General features: G+C 37.9%; 1 protein-coding gene across 3 annotated transcripts in view; it reads left to right on the top strand.

Annotated features, from left to right (window-relative positions):
* arhgef39 (Rho guanine nucleotide exchange factor (GEF) 39) overlaps positions 1-14,124 on the top strand; it is a 50,332-nt gene extending 36,208 nt beyond the window's left edge. For all 3 annotated transcript variants that reach the window (XM_026364257.1, XM_026364258.1, XM_026364256.1), the window contains 5 exons: positions 2,704-2,933; positions 10,214-10,302; positions 11,588-11,720; positions 12,321-12,418; positions 13,002-14,124. In XM_026364257.1, coding sequence (XP_026220042.1) covers positions 2,704-2,933; positions 10,214-10,302; positions 11,588-11,720; positions 12,321-12,418; positions 13,002-13,038 — 587 coding nt within the window. In that variant the 3' untranslated portion in view covers positions 13,039-14,124. The remainder of the gene's footprint in view (positions 1-2,703; positions 2,934-10,213; positions 10,303-11,587; positions 11,721-12,320; positions 12,419-13,001) is intronic.
* Positions 14,125-15,766: the final 1,642 nt, after the last annotated feature.

Here is a 15,766-nt window from a genome sequence, read left to right as displayed (position 1 = left end):
TGGAAATCCATGCATGTATACATGCAGCAGATGAATAAGCTGATTTCTCTTTTAACTTGGGCTGATTTTGGAAGGATGGATCACACGTTTAACTGTATAGAGATAGACATTTTTTAGTGTCAAGCCTTTCCTGGAGATTTCTTTGTCCAACAGGATGTAGTACCTTCCCACAGTGCCAAAACTGCAATCAACTAGCACTGGTTTGCTGTGCTTTATTTTTCAGCCAATTTGCCTGACCTCAATCTAGTAGAGAATATATGGGGTTTTATCAAGATGAAAATGCGCCTAACCTAACAATACAGATGCTGTATGCTTCATTTAATGCTCAAGGGAGACTGATGTTTCAATCTGTAGCTCTTCCTCAGATTTAGGAGTCAAAAGAGGCATAAACACAAAATTGTGTCAAAATTGTGACATGAAATTCAGTATGCTGGTTGGGTTTAGGTCGTGTTCAGGTTGTGTTCAGCCACCACACTCTCGGGATCAGGTTGGGTTTGGACAGAAAGCTGTGGCCTATACTCTTATATTGTCTACTTCTTCTCTGTGGAGCGCATTGTGTACAGTCTCTGGGAGAAGCAAATTCCTTGTATGTTTTAGCATACTTGGCCAACAAAGCTGATTCTGTTGAATTCTTAATGAGACTTGACACTCTACTTTGATTATATGGTAAATGGTAAATGTTCTGCACTTACATAGCGCTTTTCTATCTAGCTGGTACACTGCGTCTTATTCACCCATTCACACACATTCACACACCAATGGCAGAGCTGCTATGCAGCTGACCTGACTCACCGGGGGCAACTAGGGGTTCAGTATCTTGCCCAAGGACACTTTGGCAAGTGACGTGGCAGCCGGGAATCAAACCACCAATCCTGTGATTGGCAGTCAACTGCTCTACCTATTGAGCCACAGCCACCCAGCATGTACAGTACAATTACCCCTCTGCAACTGCCCTGTCATTATTATAGATTATAGGCACCAGCTTACAGAAAGCATATTGACCAGACAGCAGCTAAAATCTTATTTGCCTTTATGGTATATAGTAATATCAGTTAAATTAAATTAGTGGCTGTGGCTCAATAGATAGAGCAGTTGTCTGCCAATCATAGTGGTGGTTCAATTCCCAGCTGCCATGTCACATGCCAAAGTGTCCTTGGGCAAGATACTGAACCCGTGCTAAACACAGTGATCACCAGGTCTCTTCCTAGAGCGGGCCAAGCGGCCACATTGAGCAGTCGAGAGAGAGGGGCCTTAGTCAAGGAGGTGCAATACATTTGTACAAGTAACAAAACTGACAGGGCAGTTGCAGAAGGTAATTGTACTGTACATGCTGTACATTAGCAGATAACTCATTAAAAAGCCTCCAGTTAATCCAAAATGCTGCAGCCAGAGTTCTGACTGGAATTAGTAAGAGAGATCATATTTCTCCTACGTTAGCTTCCCTCCATTGGCTCCCTGTAAAATCCAGAATTGAATTTAAAATTCTTCTCCTCACTTATAAATCCCTTAATAATCAGGCTCCATCTTATCTTAAAGACCTTATAGTTCCATATCTTCCAAGCAGAACTCTACGTTCTCAGACTGCAGGTTTACTTGTGGTTCCTAGAGTTTCCAAATGTAGAACTGGAGGCAGAGCCTTTACCTATCAAGCCACTCTCCTGTGGAACCAGTTCAGGTTCGGGAGGCAGACACCCTCTCCACATTTAAGACTAGACTTAAAACTTTCCTTTTTTATAAAGCTTATAGTTAGAGATGGATCAGGTTACTCTGAACCATCTCTTAGTTATGCTATAGGTTAGGCTGCTATAGGTTAGTCTGCTGGGGGACCTCTACTGATAAACTGAGCTCCTCTCCTCTCTCCTTTCTCCTGTATCAATGCAAATGCCACCATTGCATGTCATTAACTTTGTGTCTTCTCCCTCCTGTAGTTGTGTTTCCTCCTCTCTATACTTTTCTGCAGGTATCCTCGGCCTGGAGCTGTACATCTCCAGAATCCAGTTGACCTGCCCAATGTTCTTGCTCCTTGTTGTTGTTGTATTGCCTGCTGTTCTTTTCTCTCTTCTTTCCACACTCACCCTAACCAGTCGAGGCAGATGGCCGCCCACTATGAGCCTGGTTCTGCTTGAGGTTTCTTCCTCTAAAGAGACTTTTTCCTCTCCACTGTTGCCTAAAGCTTGCTAAAATGGGATTGTTGGGTTTTCTCTATAATTTTTTTGTATAAATATTTTCTGTAAGGTCTTAAACCTTACACTGTAAAGTGCTTTGAGATAACTTCTGTTGTGAATTGGCGCTATACAAATAAAACTGAATTATATTGAATAACATTTGACTGCCGACCCAGTTGGAGCGGACGTACTCCTGAAAAGTGAGAAGCGATCCCATAAAAGACTAAGAATTCTGCTACAACGCGGCTGGAAAATGTACTGGTAAACATTGCCACCCTTGTTGCCACTCTTTCAGAAAAGACACTTCTGACTCAGTGAAAGTATCAGTTCCCATTCAAGCATTTGGTTAGGAGACTTTAAGTTGACTCAAACAGCATTGGGCTTTGTGCTAATGTTGATTTGTTCAACAGAATATGCTTTCCCAGCATATTCTGAGGTGAATCAGAATATGCTGGGAAAGCCATCAGCTTCCCTTGCATCTCAACAAGGACTGAGCTGCTAAGAAAATGATCATATATCTTTCTTGCTGGTCTTACAGGGAGGTGGTACATCCGGGAGGGCTGGCTGAAGGTGGTTCCTCCAAAAGGTGCAGAAGCTAAGCAAAAGATGTTCTTCCTGTTCTCTGACATGCTGCTGCAGGCCAAGCGGTGCAGCGTGTTGCATCCCACCAATGGGGAGAAGTTCACTGGCCAGCATGCCTACCCACTGCAGGACTGCACAGCCGAGAAGGTGTTTGGCCACACAAAAAGCCAGGGAGGCTTGCTCAGTGTGAGTGTCGGTCAGCTGGGCCTGTAACAGCCAACCAGATAGTGTGATAAGTGTCTTTCCAGAGTTTATATAATTCTGTAAGTTGAAGTGCAACACATGCTGGACAACAACATTAAGAAATCGGAATGGAAAAATTAATTACTGGTTGATTGAAGAGCATTTGAAAAGTCATATCTGGTGAATTTTGACAGGAATTTTCAATCTAGTTTTATTCATTGTCACTTCCTGAAAACTATAGTTAGTTTTTATCACATTTTAGTTTTTTATTTTAGTCTTAGTCAAGATTTAGTCACTGTTTTATAAACTCTGTGAGCTTTTTTGAAACAAACTTCTCAGGACCACCTATGAGATTTAATAAGGCAGTAGTTAAATGCTCTGCTGTTCTTTTGAACCCATCCCTTGTAATATTCAAAAATAACTGTTGTATAAATTGTATAAGTATAAAGTATAAATATCCATATATTTATACATATATATTATCCAGTCTACATTCTCAGTAACCGTAACCCACCACATAATTAATTATTCAAATCTAGCACCAATTTGGTTTCTAGCCTTATATACATCAGGAACACCTCGACGAATGCTATAGCAGCTATGTACAGCCAGTGATTAAACTTAAATTCTGTCGCTTTTTATAGTTGTGTTTTGCACTATTGAGATGTTGAGGTAACTGAGCCAGTGCCTTTGCTGGGAATACCTGGAACAGCATCAACAGCTGGATTAAGGCACACAATCCGTGCCAGTCAGATATTTAGAAATAGGTGTAATTAGCAAAGTAAAATTCAGCTTCTGGGGAAACTGAAAGTTTTGCTGGTTGGAAAAAGAAATGCAGAAATGCCCACTCCTGTCATATCGCCCTCTTTATAATATGTTGTTTTTCAGTACTATTAATCTGTTTTCTTGGAGTCATATTTTCATGCCACAATATGAACTAACTTTAACCAACTTAGAACTAAATACATAGTTCTACTGCACAGCGACTGGCGTAAGAGTTGTAACATACGCCTATATTACTCAAGAGCCTTCAGAGTTTATAAAACTCCTAATTTTTTAACTTAAAAACCAATACATGATTCATAAGAAATTAATAAAAATAAAGACGACTCCTCTCACAGAAAAAAAGAAAAAGAAAACCATCAAATGTGGACTGTTAAATATCAGATATCTCTCATGTAAATCATTGTGAATGGTTTGAAAGTGACTATCAAATAGACTTATCTTGTCTCACTGAAGCCTGGCTGCAGCAGGAAGAATATGTTCGTCTGAATGAGTCAACCCCCCCAAGTCATATTAATTATCATGTTCCTAGAAGCACAGGTCAGGGTGGTGGAGTGGCAGCAATCTTCCACTCAAGCTTATTAATCAACCCCAAACCTAAGCATAGTTTTAATTCATTTGAGAGCCTCACTCTTAGCATTTTTGATCCAAATTGGAAAAGTCAAAAACCAGTCCTGTGTGATAGTCTGTACTGTCCTCCGGTCCCTAACTGAGTTTTAAACTAAATTCTAAGACTTTCTATCTGATTTAGTTCTTAGTGCAGATAAAGTCATAGTGGGTGACTTTAATATCCATGTAGTTGTTGATAACTAATGACTTCTTTTCAGCACTGTAGCCAGGCTGACAAAGAGTCCTATCTCTATCGAGCCTAGTATCCCCTTAACTCTCAGCAGTAATAATTTCATTAATTTCTTTACAAATGAAATCATAACTATTAGAGAAAAAAAATTGATCAGATCCTCCCTGAACATCTCTAGATTTATTTCTTTATTTTTTGATAGCACTTTGCTTTGATGTTGTTTCTTCTTGACTTAGATTTTGTTTGCTTGCCTTATTCCTCACTTGTAAGTTGCTTTGGATAAAAGCGTCTACTAAATGACTAAATGTAAATGTAAGGGTACCTTGCAGAAAACTACAGAGAGAGAGAGAGAGACAGAGAGACAGAGAGACAGAGAGAAGGAAGCACAACTACGGGAGAGAGAAGACACAAAGTTAATGACATGCAATGGTAGCATTTTAATGAAAAGAGGAGAAAGGAGAGAGGAAAGGAGCTCAGTGTATTAGTAACTAAGAGATGGTTCAGAATCATCTTCTGAGCCATCTCTAACTGTAAGTTTTATTAAAGTTAGTTTTAAGTCTAGTCCTAAATGCAGAGAGGGTGTCTGCCTCCTGAACCTGAACTGGGAGCTGGTTCCACAGGAGAGGAGCTTGATAGCTAAAGGCTCTGCCTCCCATTCTACATTTGAAAACTCAAGGAACCACAGGTAGACCTGCACTCTGAGAATGAAGAGTTCTGCTGGGAAAATATGGGACTATGATAAGATGGAGATTGATTATCAAGCGCTTAATGAGAGGAGAAGAATGTTAAAATCAATTGTGGATATGGACAGGGAGCCAATGGAGAGAAGACAATGTAGGAGAAATATGATCTCCCTTGCTAATTCCAGTCAGAACTCTGGCTGCAGCATTTTGGATTAACTGGAGGCTTTTTAATGAGTAATTGGGACATCCTATCAGTAGTAAACTGCAATAGTCCAGTCTGGAAGTAACACTTTCTTCTTCTTTCGTAGTCGTCCTTGCTCCTCTCTGTCTCTCTGTCCTTTTCTGCAGGTTTTTCGTCAGAAAAGGACCCCCTCTCTGTATCTTTCTGTGGGCCTCTTCAGCCTTGTTTATGTTTTTCAGTATGTTTTCAGTGTGCAGTTACTTGTCCTACCAGCCTGCCCAATGTTTTGTCTGTTGCTTTTTGGTGCTTTTCTTTTTTTCTCCACGTTCTTCTTAACCCATTCAGTAGAGGCATATGATTGCCCACCCTGAGCCTGGTACATCTAAAGGTGTCTTCTTCTCAAGTGGGATTTGTTGTGTTTTCTACAGTCCATATAGTTTTTTATTTTTATACTATGTAACATCTTAAACCTTATACTATAAAGTGCTTTGAGATTACGTTTGTTGTGGTTTGGCACTATATAAAAGAGAGAAGAAAAGAAACAACTGGACAGGCTTTTTTAGGTGTTTTCTGGCAAAGTCTCATCTGGCATTTCAGTTCTAGAGTGTTACCAGTGTTTTGCAACTTGCTACAGAGCATCTTTATCTACATTCATAAAGATGTCTCTTGCCTGTAGACTTTCACAAAGACACACCCAGCTCCTTAAGAATATTCTTGACTTTGCTAGATGTTTTAAAAGGGTTCTTCTTATTATATTATATTATAAAATATTTAGCTGTCTTCCGTCATCTTCCAGGCTTTTTGGTGCTGCTGAGCTTGCCAATTACTTCTTTTTGATCTTATGTGTTTATTGAGCATTATTAGCCTAACAATGGCCTCTTTCACTTGCAGAGACACCTCTTTGCACCTCATGTTGAGAGTTCCAGTAAAAAGCTACCAAATGCAAATGTAACACTCAGAATCACCTCCAGGCCTTTCTGTGCTTGCTTGATTATTCATTGAGTAATAAGAGAACAGGCCGCACTGGCATACAACTGCCTGTAATGCTTGTAAAGTGTTTGTGAAAATGGCTGTAATTCTTGAATGGTTAATACCACACTTCAGTCAAACCCCTTGAATTCATGCTTAGAGTATTGACTTTGGTCACATCGTAAGTCTTTTAATTCAAATTAATTGTGGTGGTCTACAGACAAATGTTGAAAAAATCGTATCATTCCATTTTTAGAATATTTTAGAACCGAACTGTAACTATAGAGAGTAACAATGTAATGCTGAGAATGTTGTGCAGCAGGTGTGGAAACATATGCTTATTGATTTTGTGTACACAGTTGAGTTGTTAGCAGAGGCAGTATTTAATTTCGACTTCTGATGTATATTGCTTTGATTTGTCTTACTTGGTATGGTATGGATCTTATTGTATGATCAGGTTTCTTGAATGTTTCCTAGCCTTACTGAATGAAATGTCAATTAGTTTTCCTTATCAGAGACATGCGTTTGTTTGCCTCTTTTTCTCTCTAACCACTTCAAACCTAGGTGTAGCTTCCTCTACTCTCAGTTTGATCCGTCTCCCAGGTCTAAGTACAGTAAGTTAAGGATTTTTTTTTATAGGCGATGTAGATGGCGTCATGAAACATTCAAAAGAACAAGTTGTGTGTCATTGAGCAAGTAACCAAAACATTTATGCTGTTTGGTGATAGTGGAAATATTTATTCGAGCTGATTTATGCTAGCAATTTGATTACACCACTGCCTGTTGAAAATATTGGTAGCAATTTTAGTATTTTTATAAATAAACTTAGGAGGATTATTAGTATTTGTTATTCTTTAATCTGTCTTTTTTTTACGATTAATAATGAATTATTTGTTTTACCATTCTACAGTAAGCTTTGATACTTTTTACTAATTTACTTGCCTTCTTTATTTATTATTTATTATTATTACGTTATAACCATCCTCTAACATTCAGTAGTGTCTTAGCAGGCATTGTATATAATGTATGTATGAGATTAATTTAATAATTATATACAAGTCATAAACATAACATTTAAAATAAATACAGGAATCAGCATGGTCGCTCTAACATTTTTTGCTTTCTAGCTACACAGCTCTGTACACAACACTAAAACCACCCAAGGATTTAGTGTTGTGTGTGTGAGTATATATTTTGTAAGGTTGTGCACCATAAAAGTACCAGTTGATTGCCAGTGTCCATCATATGTGTTGCTCTTTCCAGTCCCAGTACTGACTAGGTCTGTGTGACTACATTTGTTAAAGGCACTGTGAATTAAAAGCATCCTTCAAGTGACTGATGAAAGGCCCGTGATGGGGAGATTAGTCAGAGCTGTGTTATTTGGAGTGTATATATGTAAAGAACTGAGGTGTGTGGGGATGGCTGCCTTCTGCAACAGAATCTCTCAGCTGCTGGATCAGATTAGACTGCAGATCCATCTCTTCCAGCCCTCCAGTTAATACATCTTCTTCAAACCTGTCGCTGCTCTGTACCAGCCATCTGCACATTATCTAATGGCAGAAATGGCATTTCATTAGCCTCTTATCCCACCAAGGCCCAAATGCATACTCAATGCCATTACATGTAATTTCTCATAAGGACACATTATTGATCCCAGGCCCTTACCTGAGCTCAAGAAAAAGGGCTGTCAGCACTCCAGGGCCCTCCTCATCCAGAGGCATGAAGAATTAAAGCCAAATTAAATTTGACAGCTGTAAATGCCATGGCAATCTATATGCAAAGTCTGGGGGAAAAAATCACTTTTATTAAAATTCTGGGTGTTTTTTTCCTGGACACCCATGTTTGTAGAAAGCTGCCTTTTTTCTGTTTTTCCTGTGTTGTCTTCTCTTCCTCTCCCTGTCTTGACCTTTGTTATTATCTCCTATATCTCTCTCTGCAGTCTCCCTCCTGCTATTATCCCCTCACTACTTGAATATTTTCCTTCATCCATGACAGATATTCTTTGATGTATAAATAATCAAGCAAAATTATGTGCAGTGATGAGCCTCCGTGCTCTGCCATTCTTATTATACAAAGTAATTTCTACCTAAGAGGGTCAGATTTCCTGACAAATCCCTAATTACCACATTGCTATAGACGTGGAATCTATTTGTGCATAAATCAAAGTGGCAAGTGCCTAATATCATGTGCCACTCAATTAGGTCCCACTCACTGAACTCTATAATTAGATAATACGTTTGATGATAGTACATTTGAAATCTTAATCTATTACTGTATAATGAGAGACACTCCATTCTCCCTGAGTAAAACATCATTATGTTTAATGAGCTCCTCTGTTCCAAAGGAAAGTTCTTTCCAGATGCAAAAGGAAATGATCGATACATCATTGTTTAACAAGCTACAGTAGTTTCTTTTGTAGAGGTTGTAGGTAAATGTGGTAGCTAATTTAAAGCCTAATTCTAATCTTCTGTAAAAGTGTTTGTAGCAAACTATGCATCTCTAAATGCTCCTGCTGTTTGTTTCCCTTTGGGTTTTTTTTGGTTGCCAAGTACAATGTAAGGTTGGTTTTAACAGTGTGCAATTAGATGGTTCATAATTACTGTTAACTCAAAGGAAGAGGACCCTGACCCTGTGTAGACCTGAGCGCAGCCCAAACACATCTTCTGTCTAGCTGCATATGGAACACATACTAATTTTACAACACATTTCTTATTTGACTTTAGTTGCTTTCTCCATCTTCATTGCAGCGTTTTTCTCTATTCTTTAGTTTTAATGGTGGTGAAGTGAAGAGCAGCTGTAGGTCTGAACTGTAAGGCAGGGCAGCATAAGGTGTAACATAACCTTGCATAGTTGACTTGACTGCAAAGCTTGTGTTATAATTTATGAGACACTCAACCACATTATGTCACCACGATGAAGATATTTTTGGTCTAACATAACTTTAAGTTTAATAGAGTGAAACAAATTTACATTTATTTTCAGTGAAAACTACAGGATAACCAACTCCACTAAAAAGGCTGGCCAGCAATTAGTATGACTTTAATATATTCTGTAGGGATATTCCTTACATAAAACTATTGATACATAAACCATGTCTTAACATCAGAGTAAGCCTATTGGTTTTACTGTCCAATGTTCCGATCATGCACTTTTTTATTTCTATGTTGTAACAAATGTATATGAAAGTAAATAGTCAGGAAACAAATACTTTAAGAGGACTTCTATGCACCACAAGACAGCCATATAATTTATACTAACATTGATCTGGGGGTCACTAAATGCTACACCTCCATCATGGTGTCTAACTAAATTCTAAAACTGTTCCACACCTACTAACATCATAGTCGACATCAACCAGTCAAAACACAATTGCAACACTACTAACTGAGCAACTAGAACCTACAAATGAACAATCCCATCAGTAAAGACGGCCCTTTTCAACATCAGAAAAATCAGACCCTGCCTTTTAGACATGCAACCAGACATGACCAGAGCCTGCTCATTGTGCAAAGCCTTGACCCTTCCCTACCAAGTGGCTAACTCAACAGCACCACTGTGCTCTGCCAACGAACAATGTCTTGTGGTCCCCTCAATTCACCTCAAAAGATCCCAGGCTAAAATTTTCAGCTCTGTATACTCACTCCCAATTTTCAAAAACTCTTCTGCAACATTCTCTGCACAAAAAAATAAATACATTTTACATTTAAACCTCATGAAACAGAGATGCTATTCTGAATATTTTCTATTTCATTTTAGTCCTATTGAAATGAGTGAGGAAGCACTGTTAGCTGTGCTGTTGTCAGCGTGACAGTCATCTAAACACCCATCAGTCGAAACCAAACATCCTAATTGTTGTCTCCCTTTTCAGCTAACCTTCCCTAAAGCCAAACTCCTGCTGATGTCCAGTAACCAGGAGGATCTGAATGACTGGTATCAAAACCTGTGCTCAGCTATCAGGTCTGTACCCCATGCAAACATACTGCAGAATAATACATAGCTTTCAGATGTCAAAGCACAGGTAATGCATTCTTACTTAACCTGAGCTTCAATTCCTCCCTATGTGTCTTCACATTTCAGTGCTTTCACACTTTGACAAGATTCCATGTACTTTAATTGTGCATTCTCGCAGCACATACCGTATGTAAACATTTGTATAAAACCCTCCAAAATGATTCTAAATATCCATATGTGATAGGGAAACAGATAAATGGAAAGATAGAGCCAGATACTTCATTAATCCCAGAAGGGAAATTCTGGTGTTGCAGTAGTCATTACACAGAAAAAAAACATTAAGACAAACACATGCAACGTACAAAGTGGCTCATGGTGCAACTTTCACAAAGCCTGTACCTCAGGCCTGTCTGTTTCTCAGACCGCATCTCAGCATTGATCAGCCAGAACTGGCCCCAGCGCCCTGGAGTTGGGACTGAGTCAGGGTATGCTGATGGCCCTGACCCTGGCATCCCCAGCCAAGCTTTTTAGTTTATCAGTTTGTCAAAGAGAAGAGAGGAGGCTGCTAAAGAGCTCAGACCACCCAGCAGATGGGGGCTGTGGATTCAGGCTGATGACTGTAGTCTCAAGGGAGTGTAATTAGTGGTGGTACAGTACTGGGGAGAAGACTGGCTGTGAGGACCTGGGGTCAGTAGCACTCATGCCACTGGGCAGGAGTGCAGGGCTGTGGGGTGTGAATCTATCCACTGATGAATTATTGATACAACATTAGACTATCCTATGTAGACTGACATCTTTCTGAGGTTCGCTCATATGAGATTGTGGGGCCTTGTTTCAGTGTTTCAATGTTTTTGATTTCAAAATAGGCACTTTTTCACACTTAGACTATTTCACAGCACTACCAGCTGCAGAGTGTTCCTTGTGAAACAAATATTTTATTAATACCTACACACACATCTCTTAGCCAGGGGACTTAATTAGTGCATAGCTCAATACTTGGTGACACAGAGTGAATGGTTAGGTAGGTTATAGTCTGACCACCGGGGATGTAGTAAAGGGTAATGAAATTAATACATGTATTTTTGTCTGTGTCTTTATTTTCATAAAATTTTCTGTTACACAAAATGGTAGAAGTAACCTAAACCTTGACCTTTAGAAGATTTACCGCTGTAAATAGTACATAACTACAGTATAAATACTATAAATTAGACATTAGCTTATGGCATGGCTGTTTAAATAGATTGTACAGATTAATCTAACCTGTCACTGACTAGCTGTTTTATCTTTATAGAAAACTGCAGTCTGCACAGACAGTGGTCCATCAAAGAGATGAGCGATGCCAGGGACCTCTCCGCTCAGCTGCTGACAGCCACAACACACCGAACAGCAGCAGCAGCATTAACCCTGGCAGGAAGAGAAACATGGTGAGTTACACAGTAATACTGTAAAGTAATATAAATAGAAACAGACAACACCCCACACACAGTAATCTGTGTTCTTTTAATAATTTTATCAATTTAGATCAAGGACAATATTTTCAGTTTCATAAAATGTAACTACAATCATTTCAGTTTGTATAAACCCGAAGTATGGTGCCAGCAATTAACAATCCATACTATTAGATAAGTCTGGTCTTTTAGAACTTCTTAAAACAGATACAGCACTAATTTATATTAGTATATTTACAATTGCTCAAATGTTAAATGTATTGTGTTCATAATGAATGAAAATGAATGAATGAAAGCAAGGTTCAGGTGGAAAATTTTAATATGAATTTCCACACCCAAATCTGAGCTGAGACAAATCTGAGTCCAAATGTGATGGTTTGTTTGTGTTAGCAGACCTTTATCAGTCTAATTGAACCACACCAGATTTGTTTGAGAGATTTAATGTATAACATTTATTTTGCCTATTTAGTTTTACATTATTGAGAAGCATTTTGTATTTGAAACCTTTAATACTCATCATAGAAGCAAGCTTCCAGCTTTACTCACAGTGAAAAGTGTGTCCGTCTTTCTGTTTAGGGGAGTTGTGAGACCGGTGTGCAAGCTCAGAAGCCTTCACTTGAGTGGGAGAGCAGCACCCCCAAGAGGATGAAGCAGTCTGAGCCGCCACAGCTGAGGTGGGAGGACTTTATTAGTACTATTGCTCAAGAGTTCCCAGTGTAGAACTCTGTTTTCACATCCACCCACTGAATAAAGAATATGTCTCTGTGCTCACCTGAAATCTCTCTTTAACACATGGATAATGACATCTGAACAGGCAACATTTCTCATGAAACATGTAGAACATGATTTGGCATTGTGTTGTTTAAATAGTCTTTAGATTTAACCTAAAAGACAGGATGTGTGTGGCAGCATAAGTTGCTCCAAAACCTCTATTTACTGCATTATTTAGTATTAATGGTTTTGGTACAGGTGTTTAGATTATCCATGTCAGGGTATACTTTTGGAACATGTTTACATTTACATTTATGTGTTGCTGGCATCAATTCCAGTGTAACTTTATTTTAACCAAAGTATATCAGTGATAATAATAAATTTTAAATTATTCAAGCATTACACACATTACTATAAAACACTGAAAACTAAAAAAAAAGGCAATTTCAGTTTTTATTTACAATTTTCAGTTAACCAGCATTTTTGGGTCTTATTCTGATTAAACATAATGATGATCCTTTTCTGTGTGCCATGTGTGTCCAACAGTGGGGAGACATCTGCTTCTGGCTGTGTGATCCTCTAATGAACTTGTTCTTCAGACCTTCTGCATGGAATTCAGACGGCGATGCAGGATGCGTCTAACAATTTATTATTATGCTAACTATTTCAGCTTCTGCACATTCTGTCCTATACAAACTCTTTATATTTAAGGCCAAATATTTGATGAATGTTTAACTGTGAGCAGTGTGATGCTGCTGGTTGTCTTCAGCAAAGGTCAGTGTTGTAATGTCAACACTGTTACTAGTGTATCAGTTAACTTCTAAAATGCATCTCCTGCAGTCAGAAGCCATAACAGCAGCGTTCACACCTCTGTTCCTAAGCAGAGATGCCGCTGCACTCACATGTCGCTGACTGGATGAAACTAAAATGTGTGTTGAGTGTTGCCTTCTCCATTGTGTTCACAAGCAATCATGCTGTCATCTCCAAAACAAGTCAGTCATAAGTAAATCAAACATTAATGAAGTAATGAATTGAGAGAGAAGATATTTACAAATAGGAACTTAAAACTAAACCTCTTCTTGTCTTTTTTTTATTATTCTAATCATTTTGCCGTGTACAGTAGATTATAATATAAATATATTTCCAAAGTTCTAGTATCTTTCCTCAACTTTCAGCCAATAGGTGCAGACCAAAGATTTATTATTTTGTAACTGATTGGTTCATTTATTGATATGATAACATGTTTCATTGTGTCTTCGTTTATTTAACAGAAACCATTGTAGGCTTCGACTATTATGACACGGGACATATTTTTTAGTATACATGAATGGTTCATGACAGCCATCAGACATCTTTTCATGTAACTGAGTCCTAATTTTTTAACTACACTATTAATTATTACATTGTCATCATACACTCGCAGGATAGTACAGCTAGTGGCTCATTCGGTGTACTCACTCTGTATATTATAACACTGCTCATCTCTCTCTCTCTTATTTTCTACCTAATCATATATTTTTACTAATATTATTTTGCATTTTTAAACTTGTGTTAAACTTGTGTATATTTTTCAAATTCTTTTCCTATCTTATTTTTATACCTTTACACTAAATATACACTAAAGCTGTTACACTAGTTATAATCATAAATGGAGATGGGAATTGTTCAATAAAACACTTAAAGTCATTATGTAAGTTTTTTTTATTTGTATAATAAATATATTATATATTATAATCTGTATGTTTGTTACCAAATCAACCAAAAGAAAGAAGCAAAGAATTCTGAGTTTTCATCATGTTTTACTCACTCACTTGTTCCTGAGACAGGATTTGTCTTTAAGGACAGCTTCATGTTTTTTGCTACTGTCTGAAAACAGTAGTCAGATTTGTTTGCTGTAATGATTCATGGTTCATACAAGCCAATGAAAAGATGGAAGTGAAAGTGATGGAACAAAAACAAAACAAATGGTTACTACAATAAATTAAACCACAGAGTAAGAAAAAAATACAAGTATAAAAGATACAGAGAAAAAGACATTAGACAATGTCAGCTTTTGAAAAATGAAGACTGACATGTCCCTGAATAACCAAATCTAAGAACTTTGGTATTACAAAGTGTCTGTGACAGAGGCACAACTGGGATTTGGGTTATTAGTCGTCCTCCAGTAGCAGGTTGCTGTAATGCTGATGAAGACATTTTAAATATTTAACATTTCTATAGATGGACTGCGGAGCTGAGAGAGTGATGAGGTTTCTATTTTAGAATAGAGATGGTGGTGATGGGTGGTCACTATAGCTGCAGAGTTCAACATCCCATGACACTGATCGGTTCCTCTTCAATAATTGATTATTACATAGAGCCCCACTGGACCTGTCATAGCTCTCTGCTTGTTTTCAAATGGCAGTGCTGCTCTATCAACACAAGATGGAGTAAAGATACCACCTACTTATCTACTATCTAAGTTTATTGTTTTTTTGTTAATGGTTGCTAATTTACTTGTAATGTAAATGTAATTTAACTTGCTAATTACTAATTATTTACTTTAATTTAATTTGAGTGTCATATCTTGTTTTCTAAAAGTTTATGATTTGGAAACTTTCAGATGGGAGGGAGAGTGATGCCTACCTAGATTTCTGTCTGTGAAAGAACTGATGCAAATCCTCTTAATGTATCGTTGTTGCACGTGCGTTAATTGGAGTTGGTTGCAGTAATCTGTAGTGAAACACTGGAGTTGGTGATGCTTCTTATTCACCAATTCATACTCACTCAGACACTTCTTTTAAAAGGAATCAAACCACTGAGGGTCATTAGCTGTGAAAGTTTAGTTTTTCAGTTTTTTGGTGTAGCTCTTTGGTACTCTGAAGTCCTTTGTCTGTGTGTTTTGGTCTAGTTGAACTGGCTCCTGTCCCCACATCTGAAGGCCTCTTTGATGGCCTGACAATGCTGTTTGAGTTGAACCAGGGCTTTTAGTTGTTTTTAAAGGTGGAAAAAGTCAGTAAGTTCATTCAGGTCTATAACATTACTAGATAAAGTTGACCATAAGAAAAGATATACAAAAAAGGTGAGGCCAAAAACAAACGATAAAAAGGGAAATCTTAGTTTAAAAATCGAGCATACTTCACTCTGTCATATATTATCATCTTATTATGAAAGCTCAATCCTAACATCAACTGCAGTCATAACAGGTGAGGACAAATAGACAAATATAATTTAATTCAATTCAATTTTATTTGCAAGCATCATCTCAAGGCACTTTACAGTTTAAGGTTTAAGACTTTACAGAAAATAATTGTATAGAAGATTAGGCAACA

Source organism: Anabas testudineus, chromosome 23 (genome assembly GCF_900324465.2).
Source record: "Anabas testudineus chromosome 23, fAnaTes1.2, whole genome shotgun sequence".
Classification (NCBI taxonomy): domain Eukaryota; kingdom Metazoa; phylum Chordata; class Actinopteri; order Anabantiformes; family Anabantidae; genus Anabas; species Anabas testudineus.
The sequence above is the reverse complement of the archived record's forward strand: the minus strand, read 5'-3'. Positions and strand labels throughout refer to the sequence as shown.